Here is an 11,503-nt window from a genome sequence, read left to right as displayed (position 1 = left end):
ACCCTTTTCAAGGTTTGATTTTACGCAGTTGAAAATTTCGACTACTTCAGCTTGAAACACCGTGGTCCATTTGCCCATGGGTTTTGCAAGTCTGGTGCAAGGTCAAAAAATACGTGCAGCTGCTCTCTCCTCAACCGTCTGTGTACCACTGTAAATATCTGGGATCAAGTGCAGGGAGCTCATGTGCTCAATCTTCGCGATAGGGGAGTATAACCTTAAAATTTCCAACAAGGAAGATAGACATGCCAATATTTGCAGGTTGTAAAGGTGAAGTATGGCAGTTTTTTGCAGTGTTTTCTGCTACCATACTATGGATGCTGAAGACATCGCTGCATCGTTGATTTTCATTGTAATCCTCAGCCGTGCCATCTTCAGAATCAAGTTCTGATGAAACATATTCGTCATTTGAACAAAATCAGCATAAGTTTCTTAAACGTTTTTGTCATCTAGATACTGATCCGCTGATTAATCTTCAAATCCGTGTGAATCTCATCATCAGTAAGAAAGTATTTTCGTTTGAAAGCCATTTACATGCCATTTATCTACTCAAATAACATCCACCTTGTAAACAAACTCTTATAGCCCGAACACAATGAAAACGACGAGCTACGGACCACAGCTGTCAAATTATCTTAACACGTACTCTTATGTAGATAATTATTTTGGCGACGAACGANAACCCTTTTCAAGGTTTGATTTTACGCAGTTGAAAATTTCGACTACTTCACTTGAAACACCGTGGTCCATTTGCCAATGGAATTTGCAAGTCTGGTGCAAGGTCAAAAAATACCTGCAGCTGCTCTCTCCTCAACCGTCTGTGTACCACTGTACATATCTGGGATCAAGTGCAGGGAGCCCATGTGCTCAATCTTCGCGATAGGGGAGTATAACCTTAAAATTTCCAACAAGGAAGATAGACATGCCAATCTTTGCAGGTTGTAAAGATGAAGTATGGCAGTTTTTTGCAGTGTTGTCTGCCACCATACTATGGATGCTGAAGACATCGCTGCATCGTTGATTTTCATTGTAATCCTTAGCCGATTGATTCTCAGCCGTGCCATCTTCAGAATCAAGTTCTGATGAAACATATTCTTCATTTGAACAAAAATCAGCATAAGTTTCTTAAACGTTTTTGTCATCTAGATACTGATCCGCTGATTAATCTTCAAATCCGTGACGAATCTCGTCATCAGTAACAAAGTATTTTCGTTTGAAAGCCATTTACATGCCATTTATCAACTCAAATAACATCCACCTTGTAAACAAACTCTTATAGCCCGAACACAATGAAACCGACGAGCTATNAGCTACGGACCACAGCTGTCAAATTATCTTAACACGTACTCTTATGTAGATAATTATTTTGGCGACGAACGAGCTACGCGACGACTGTGGTTGGGGCCAGATTAGATCTATTTCTAATTTTCCAGCGACAGATAAGGTTCTTCCTCTTCTTTTATGTCAAACCGATACAAATTCATGATCTCGCTGCCGCGTTCAAAAAAATCATGTCTTCATCGACAAAGCATTTAAATAATGAAGATAACAAATTGGAAGCTATGGCCCATAGCTCGACGTTTTCAATTAGGGGATTCACAAGACGTGTTAACCGTCGGAAAATCTTAAGGTTAACATCTTTTTTAATTAAAATGGTTTTAGGGGATTTCTAACTAAACCGAAATTCTTTTAAACTGATAAAGAATATATAATTAGCCAACCCCCAACCATTTTAACCGCTATTTTACATAAACAAGTGTTAAGCTTAAGATTTTACGACGGTTAACACGTCTTGTGAATCCCCTAAATGTGTTCAGAACTTTACACTAAACTCTTCTTTCGTAAATCTTGTGAAATTGTCCTAACGATTGCATCATCCTTTATAAATGTTTACAAGTATTTATGAGTAAATTCATTGCAATTCCGATTCCATATAATAAAAGTGTATTTAAAAAAAAAAGAGTCCGAAAGACTCTTCTAAGCTTTTTTAGTCAGAATTTAACCTTTTTTTTGTAGTACTTTTAATTATATCAAAAAACTTATTTCATGTGCATTACAATTTATTCCAAAAGTCTGCTACGAAAACTCTCCACAACTATACATTTTTCTAGCTTTTGTTTCTCACCCATTTATACATAAACAATTTCTTAGGCAATTACACTATACACAATCCTTTACTAATTTCAGAAAGAGTTTAATTGATTTGTGGTCACACATATTTTCATTCTCATAAATAAGCACTTCAGATGTTCTNTCTATTTCTAATTTTCCAGCGACAGATAAGGTTCTTCCTCTTCTTTTATGCCAAACCGATACAAATTCATGATGTCGCTGCCGCGTTCAAAAAAATCATGTCTTCATCGACAAAGCGTTTAAATAATGAAGATAACAAATTGGAAGCTGTGGCCCATAGCTCGACGTTTTCAATGTGTTCAGAACTTTACACTAAACTCTTCTTTCGTAAATCTTGTGAAATTGTCCTAACGATTGCATCATCCTTTATAAATGTTTACAAGCATTTATGAGTAAATTCATTGCAATTCCGATTCCACATAATAAAAGTGTATTTAAAAAAAAAGAGTCCGAAAGACTCTTTTTTTAGTCAGAATTTATCCTTTTTTTATTTGTAGTACTTTTAATTGTATCAAAAAACTTATTTCATGTGCATTACAATTTATTCCAAAAGTCTGCTACGAAAACTCTCCACAACTATACATTTTTCTAACTTTTTTTACTCGCCCATTTATACACAAACAATTTCTTAGGAAATTATACAATACACAATCCTCTACTAATTTCAGAAAGAGTTTAATTGATTTGTGGTCACACATATTTTCATACTCATAAATAAGCACTTCAGATGTTCATTTGTCAATTTCCTCAGATTTTGTTGTAGAATAAACAGATAAATTATTCTACCAAATGACGAAATTCTTGTCCATGTCAGCGGCTCTTGCAATTTGTGTTTTTTCTTTAGATACAAATATATACATTAGGGTGGTTCAAAAATGCATGGAAAAAAGTGAAGTCGGAATCGCTATGCTCTCACCCTCTAGGATTGTTTTATACTGAAAAAATATACCCCTATTTTTATTTTGAAATCAAGAAGTAGAGCGACCTTTAATTTTTTTTTATTTCAAATAATACAAGAGCAGCGCTTACTTCGGCAATGCCGAAGGCTTTATACCTGTTATAAAGATCAGAAAATTTTAGTTTAACAGATTAGAGATATGGAGTGAAAGCATTAAAATTCTGACTTTACTTTTTGGACCACCCTAATGTGCATACATATGTATGCAGGTATGTTTAAAACAGGGTAATTGTGAGACTCTGTAGTTGTTATGCATATATGTAGATATGTAGATATGCATGTATATATGTATGTACCCTCAACTACTCGATTTACATGAACAATTAATTACCTCAATAAATGTGGACAATTTGGAGTACTATCGAGTCCTTAGAGGAAAATCGATGTTAGTATGTATTTCATTTCTGTGCCTTCATAATTATTTGCCAGAATATTTATTGGAGTACTCATCGAAAAATCTACTGAATCTACTAACCCTTCTATAGCTGTAAGAGTGTATATTAAAGTATTCATCGACAAACATATTTATCAACTACTCTATCTACCTACTTATCTATAATTTATGCACATAGTTTTGAAATAAACCTACAATTTAACTATAATTTATTTATCGACTTTTTAACGTTTAGAAATTGGTGCTTGTTATCGGCCTCTGTGATGTAGTGGGTAGCAGTGGGCGCTACCATTCCGCACGGCCTGGGTTTCCGACCAACATCAAAATCTAAAAACACAATAATGCTTTTTCTAATAGCGATCGCCCCTCGGCAGGAAACGGCAAGCCTCTGAATGAACAACTTCTCATAAAAATACAAGCGCCATTCATGGTCGGCGTAAAACTGGGGGTCCCTCCCCCTTGTGTGACAACATCAAGGCGTACGCCACAAATCGGAGAAGAAGCTCGGCCAAACACTAACATATTATGGAAGCGCTGCTATATTATTTTTATTATTATTATCGCTATAAATATTTGTGGAAAATTAATGGTTTCCATATCGTTGTTCATGAATTTAACGATATAAAAGCTCGTTCGTTTATAACAGATACACAGAGTTCAAAAAGTATCCATTAAAGATGTGATAGGTCTATGCAACAATGCCAGTATTAATATTGACCTTCTCCAATCCGAAACATGTAATTTAAAAGTGAGCCTCGCCCGAATCTACTCACCATTAGAAATACAAATGATTTCTTCAGCAAAATATAAAAAAAAAATTAAAATAGACGTCCCAAAAAAAAAACAGCCCTGAAGAAATAAAGCTCGATCTCAGAGTTTCACAAATCGTGAAAAAAGTCGGAATTCGGGCCAAAAACGTGTTACTTGTTTAAAAGAAGTGAAATGCAATAGTTTCTGAGATCTAATAAAGCTATTAACTTTAGTCTAAACTGTCCAAAATAAATGCGTAAGCGACCATCTGGAGAGACGCTTTCTTTCATTGATAGTTCACTTCTAGGAAATAGAAAACCACTTTTGATAGTCATTTTACTTAAAAGGTGTGACTGCTCATGCAACTGCTTTTTAAGATTTCTCAATTTGAAAGACTTTTCAAAACATATGGCATTCCCCATCTGACTGCACTTATAGTCATGTTATCTAGTAGTAAAATAGCAACATAAGCACACACGTGGAATGTCTGCTGCTCTCATTTGACGTAATCCACTTATGTACGCAGATGTTCACTTTTAATTTAATTAATCAACATTACCACCATCTTACGAATGAAATGTCTACAGACATTAATTCAGATCCAATCTTAGACACGCCTATGTGTGTATGTGTGTATGTATGTATGGTTTCTATGCAAATACATTGAAACTTGCATATGTACGTACATTAGGGTGATCCAACAATGCATGTAAAAAGGAAAGTGGAAAGTTTTATGCACACCCCTATTTTTTTATGTTAAAATCAAAAGATATTTAGAGGTCGCTCAAAGTTGTCCATGTATTTTATATGGGGAAAACACAACTTTTCGCAGAAGTGGTATAGAATTCTAGAAAATCGATATTTTTCGATCGAAAAACGCAGTTTCTCTGCAGGGGATTGTTTACTTAACCATTCATTTTCATTTTCCACCAAAAATCCTCAAAAAATGCAATGGGGTACTAATAAAAAATCTTAAGTATTAAAAAATGATTAAAAAAGCAGTAGGATATTATTATTGGAAGTCTCCGGAAGAGAACCAGAGTTTTCCGATCTATGAATTATATACCATTTCAATGGTTTTTTCCCATGTAAAATACGTGGGTAATTTTGAGCGCTTTGAGCGACCTACATATAAATGTTTTCTGATTTCAAAATAAAAAATGGGGGCATATTTTTTCGATATAAAACAATTCAAGGGGGTGAGAGCATAAAAGTTCCGTCTTTACTTATTTTTTGACCACCCTAATGTACATATTTTTTAAAAGTCAACCAATGACACTTTCTCCTTCAGCCACGTGAAGTGAAAAAAATGCTTTACGTTGCTTTTCTTTGCGAATTTATTTATTATTTCGCTATTTTATTTTTATTTTCTATGCTAAAATTTAAATTGGTTTAAACCATTTTCTCATTAACTAAACCATTAACACTCGACCCCCATTTGCTCGTTTACTTATTCACTCAATCGCCCGTTCACATACATAGCTGACATGCTTTTACTGCACATTTTATTTGTTGTTATTTTCACTGCTGTTGCCTTAATTAACGTATAAAGCGTAATTGAAAAAGTTTTAAGTTCACTTCCTTTAACAAAAGATTTGCAACACGGAAAAAGTTGTTCCTGTTCACGAGCTGTGCTAGTTGAGTTCGAGGATCGAGCTTAAATGTTAAAACTCTGTTTGCATGTACATCCTGTAAGCTGGCATGTGTGTATGCAGATGTACTCACGTACGTACATTCGTATGAAAATATATATACATACATATATGTACGTATGTATATAACTATTTATAAGCTTGAATGAGTCCATACATTTGTATGTTTTGTTGTCTATGCATACATATGTCTATTAAGCGGGAGAGGGCCGCTGAAAAATAAAGAACTATCAAGTAGGTGGAATCTAATTTCGAACAAGTATAATTATGTCTGCCACTGTTTATAGTCTCATGAAAATTTTAATTTGTTTAAAATATTGGTAGGTTCCGTAAGTGTACGTACACATAGGAAGCGGTGCCAAGCCGAACGGCACCTATTTATAACTATCGCTGATCATAAATTCATTCCACCATGTGAAAGTACTCTATGTAAATTTAAATTTCCCGCTAGTTTTTCGTACTAATTTCCTTGCTTCTTCTGCGTTTGATTGATTTTGAAAAATTGAGATTTTGCAAGGTGATATCGAAGGGTCACTAATAGTACGTTACCACGTGATATGTTTCTCAATTCGACCATAGAAAAAAATGTCAGCTGAAATTGTGTTCGAGTCTCAATGTGGGTGAAATTGAGAAAAAAATTAAGATTTTTTCGTTGCAACCATAGTGAAAAAATATAAAGTGTACCAGATAGCAATGACATTCTATTCCGGTACTCTTATTTGACAATTTATTACAAGAAAATTTCCTTTGATTTGACTTTCACGTTAACCCTTTGAGAACTTGTGTGAGAGACTTGTGAAAAAATGCCAAGAAATTCTTGCCGTTTGTGCAAAAGCACACATACCGTTGTACTACTTGATGTTTTCAGTCCGGAAGGTTGAGGATCTAAGCTGAAATTGGACAGAGGTATGTAACAAAACCTAAGGGTTAACGCCAGATTTGAAAAAAAGCGGACACCAGAAATGAAAGAAAAAATAATAACAAAATCAAATTTTGTTCTCAAATATGAAGACGTCGGTTACCTGGTACACTTTATACTATTTCACTAAGGTTGCAACCATGATAAAAACATAGTAAGCTAAAACAGTTCTCTCAATTCGTCGGCCATGATTATTTTTTTTTTGAAGTTTGCCAACATTTTATAATCATATAAAATGAGAGTAAAAAAAGGAACTGTGCAAAGTTGTTGCTGTTTGAGATTGAAAATGGGGTGGTTTGTGTGTAAAATTTTAAAATTAAATTGCTTGCAAACGTCAAGAATTTGAAAAATTCCTCTCAGCGGTTCTACCTTCCTATTTTTTTTATCATGGTTGCAACTTTGCAATTTTATAGCTTTGAGTGATTAATACGAGTAAAATTTTTTTGTTGATAGATAAATAAACAAAATAAAAACCATAAACCGAAAAATCTTTAAAATTATTAAAAGTCAAAAGCTGAAGAAAAACAAATTGATAATGCCAAAGGAACACATTATAAAAAGCAAGGTATAAGCACCATTGTGAGCAGTGGCGAATTGACAGAATAAGGCCATTAAAACACCGACTTTATGTTTTTTTGGACCACCTTAATGTGCCTACACATATCCAGAGAACGAAAACAAACAATAGCAAACATATCGGTATCGTTTAGTTTCGCTCCATGGTGGAAGTATCGATACCGGTCTTGGAAGTAGCATCGAAAGAAAGTATCGATATCTACTAGGTATCGGATGATAATTTTTGAGAGGATAAAGCTGTTCATATCGCTAGCTTAGAGTGAAAATTAAGTCCATTTGTAGAAAATTTACAGGGGAGGAAAAAACTTTTCAGAACATTTCCTTCCAGAATTTTGCAGAAGGATCCGTTGGAAAACAAAGATTTCGAATTGTTTGTGAGCTTATCGATTTTTCAGTGCCTCTTTGGACTTCGTAAATTTGCCTTTAATTGAATATAAACGGGAAGAAATAAAACAAGCACGTTAGATAATCCTTTTGGAGACGTGGCGTTTTTTAATTTATTTCGCTTCCTATATCCAAATATGAGTTTGCACAAAAAGTGTACTTAGCAACTTTTCACTTTGAGCTGGCGATATGTTAATGAGATGATAATACTTAGGTCTTTCTTTGTAGTACTTTCTTTTCATTGGCAACTAAATTGCCAAACATTTTTAGCTATTGACAATAATAATTATTTAAAAAAATAAAAGTTCGGCAATAAAATTGTCACTGAATCGGGTTGCGATACAAATACTTACTTCCGATACCTACTCAGTACTCGGTTCAAAAGTATCGATAACAAAATTACTTGGAATCGGAAGAAAAGTATCGAGTATATACTTGTATTTACTAGTATCGTTTTGGCTCAGACTAGGAAAGGTAACACAACCGATTCAAATCATGCGGAAACATTTTGTGAGCGGTAACTTTACCCTGCTAGCGTTCGCGTTAGCTAACGCAAACCAGATACCGTACCGGTTATGCATTTTAGGATAAAAAGCAAAAAATGTAAGTTATNAATAAAAGTTAAAATTTGCCTTTTATTTTTTTGAGCAGAAAATAATCGTATAATTTAAACCGAAAGCACATCTCTAAGTGAATACCTTTCTCTTGGCACCTCATTTTAAAATCGAGAGAGCAGTGTAAATCTGGTGCTCTGCACAAAAAAAAATAATTTTTAACAGCTGGCAACCCTTTAAAAAATAATACGTTCTTCCTTGTAGATCTATAGACCAAGCCCGTTTTTATGGCATATTATATCATTTTTAAAATTGCGCAAACGGTGTAAGTTTTGTGATTTTTTAAGCAGGTGGCAACCCTATTCAAAACATTTAAACTTTCTTGCACTTCTAGAGGCCCTGCCCTTTCATTTTACACCTAATTTTTTTTAATACAACGATTGGTACAGGTTTTATAATTTAAAAAAGGGAAACCCTTTTCAAAAATCCCTTACCTGGTTGTATATATAGAGGTCAAGCCCTCTAATTCGGAACCTCAGTTTTTAAAATCGAATAATTGATGCAGATATGATGCCGTTAACACAAAATGCCTTCAAGTATGGTATTTATACATAGTACATACACACTTAAATTTGTATTAGGGAGTTATCAAAATCCAGATAGGAGCTTTAAAACTATTATATTCGAGTATACACAACTTTGGAACTTTGGCTTTTATTTTTGCCTGAAAAAATATAAGGCAACAGTTGCGGTTTTTCTGCTCAAAAAAATGAAAGTCAAATTTTAACTTTTATTTTTGCCTTAAAAAATGAAAAGCCAAAATTACCCGGTATTACTTGCTCAAAATGATAAAAGGCAGACTTTTAAAAGTCATGGAGGAATCACAATCTACAATGTGAGATGAGTCTAATGGTCCTTTGAAAACGTTATAGCATAATTTTTCGCTATGCTTTTTGATGTCAAAAATTGTAAAAAAACTTTTTCAGTCTCTGACGCAAACGAAACAATTGAATGCAGAGCAATAGGAAAACAAACGAAACATAAAGTTAGTGCTCACAACACAAAAAGAAACCATTCGTTTAGTGATCCCCTAGTATACGTATATACATATGCTTGTATGCATATACTGTGCATCAGTGTTGCCACAAAAAAATTACCAAATTCCTCAAAAACAAATGAAAAATCCTTAAAATCCGAACAAGTTACTGAAAATCTTTCTTATTACAGATATGAGTATTGTGTACTGCATACTATTTACAGGTACTTGTATAAAAATTAGTTACATTCTCCAATTCAATTGGTACATTTGTTCGGTTCAAACAAAGTATCACGGTTATTTTATATACCTTGGTTTCTATATAATATTGCTGCAACTATATCAGTGCTGAATCTGGTCCTCAAGTTAGTCCTACACATTTTTAAAGTACTGGATATACGTTCTACTGAAGCATTATAAAAGGGCCATATTAGTAATGCAGATATAATTTTTTTAATTGGGAAATTTATATATATTTCTATAATTTTCTGGATCTAATGAAGAATGAGTATAAATATCCTTATGATCGAACAATGCGTGTTCTCTCCATTCGCTACGGTGATTTTGCAAGTTCAAAATAAAATGAAAATATAACGATCGAATGAAAAAAATTGTCGATAACATTTTGAATATTTAGCAGCAAATGTCCGAAGTTCAAAGGAACACACTACTTGTGAACCACCTAATTGATGCCGATAAATGCATGGATAATAATATCGATAAATACACTGAAGAAGATGTGGATAAATAAATATTGGCATATCGATAAGCAAAGTACGTACGTAAGAACTTCAAACTAAAGAGATTCCAAATAATAATACCCAATTGTTTATTTAACCATTTTTCCATAGCAACAAAATTTTTAGATCCACCAAAAACACCGAAAAATGCAGTGAGGGTTTGAATAAAAAATCGTTAGTATTAAAAACTGGTTAAATAAAAAAACTGGGTATTATTGTTGCGAGTCTTGTGCAGAGAAACGGAGTTTTCCCATCGAAAAATATTGATTTTCAAGAATTCTATACCATTTCCTCATATAAAATACATGGAAAACTTTGAGCGCCTTGAGCGACCTCTAAATATTTTGGATTTCAAAATAAAAAATAAGGGTATACTTTTTTTGGATAAAGAACAATCCTAGGGGGTGAGAGCATTAAAATTCCGACTTAACTCTTTTTGGACCACCCTAAAGTACATACACACACATTGTATGTATTAAGCATATTAATTGCAAAATTCTTTCAACGCCCTTGGCGACCTTGACTTCTTAAATCGGCAAAGTGGGTTAAGAAGGAAGTATGCTAAACTGCTGTACTTGTATGTACTACAAACATGCATTGGCTCGCCCTAAAACCAAAGCTATTTTTGCCTTTTCATCGCTAGTATAAAAGCACACAGGGAAACTGCAAATTCCATCAGTTACTTTGCACAGCTTCAACGCCAAGTTGCATGTAATATAGTGTTGCCTTCGAATATATATTTTACATAAATTATATAATACTTACTAACAGAACACCTGTTACTATGTCACATAATCTGCTTAAAATCTGCGCTTCTCTGTTTGTGTTGTTTGCATGTTTGCAAGAAATTATAGCCCAAAGAACGGTATGTGGGCCGGCAATTGATGCTGTGCTCGATACTATTTGCGAAAATGGATTCAATACGAAATTCAAGAGATCAAGTGAGTATACTTAATTAGCTACAAAGCTACTCTCAAAGTTAGTTACATGTGTACATACAAATAATGTTTTAAGCTTCACTATTTAAATATTTCAAATAAAATATCCTTCTTTTAGTGGGATGGAATGATTTTGGCGACAATGACGTTGAAGATGGGCTACCATCACACTATGCGTCCTCGCCTTTCCTAGCTAAGATTCATGGCGGCCAAGTTGACACATTGGCCAAGACTCGTCGTCGCCGTGAAGGTGTATACGACGAATGTTGCCGCAAGCCCTGTACCTACAACGAGCTTTACTCATATTGCATGTAAACGCTTTTATCACAGTAATAACGGTTATAAAAATAGAACGACTGGCGATTTGACGAAGTTTGGAATATTGTTACTATTAGCTAATTTAGAAATGTTTTTTGTTATTTGGTGTTGGCATAACAAGAATGAAAATAGTGGAAATAAGCAAACGATAATT

The 11,503-nt window shown here is 34.0% G+C and overlaps 1 protein-coding gene across 1 annotated transcript; it reads left to right on the top strand.

Annotated features, from left to right (window-relative positions):
* Positions 1–10,782: 10,782 nt before the first annotated feature.
* On the top strand, positions 10,783–11,452 carry LOC108379615 (probable insulin-like peptide 1). The gene is made up of 2 exons (XM_017635967.1): positions 10,783–11,034; positions 11,150–11,452. Exons 1-2 carry the CDS (start codon positions 10,878–10,880, stop codon positions 11,344–11,346), a joined length of 354 nt encoding a protein of 117 aa, XP_017491456.1. The 5' UTR covers positions 10,783–10,877; the 3' UTR covers positions 11,347–11,452.
* Positions 11,453–11,503: the final 51 nt, after the last annotated feature.

The sequence above is a fragment of the Rhagoletis zephyria genome, unplaced genomic scaffold (assembly GCF_001687245.7).
Source record: "Rhagoletis zephyria isolate East Lansing unplaced genomic scaffold, Rhagoletis_zephyria_1.1 Rzeph_scaffold_16800, whole genome shotgun sequence".
Classification (NCBI taxonomy): Eukaryota; Metazoa; Arthropoda; class Insecta; order Diptera; family Tephritidae; genus Rhagoletis; species Rhagoletis zephyria.
Note: the sequence above shows the minus strand (reverse complement) of the source record. Positions and strands in the feature narration are given on the sequence as shown.

What these genes read in the sequence shown, in the direction of transcription:
- LOC108379615 (XM_017635967.1), top strand. Translation starts at nt 10,878, where the DNA reads ATGTCACATAATCTGCTTAAAATCTGCGCTTCTCTGTTTGTGTTGTTT. An exon ending in TACGAAATTCAAGAGATCAA is followed by an intron (nt 11,035 to 11,149) that starts GTGAGTATACTT and finishes TCCTTCTTTTAG; the next exon opens with TGGGATGGAATGATTTTGGC.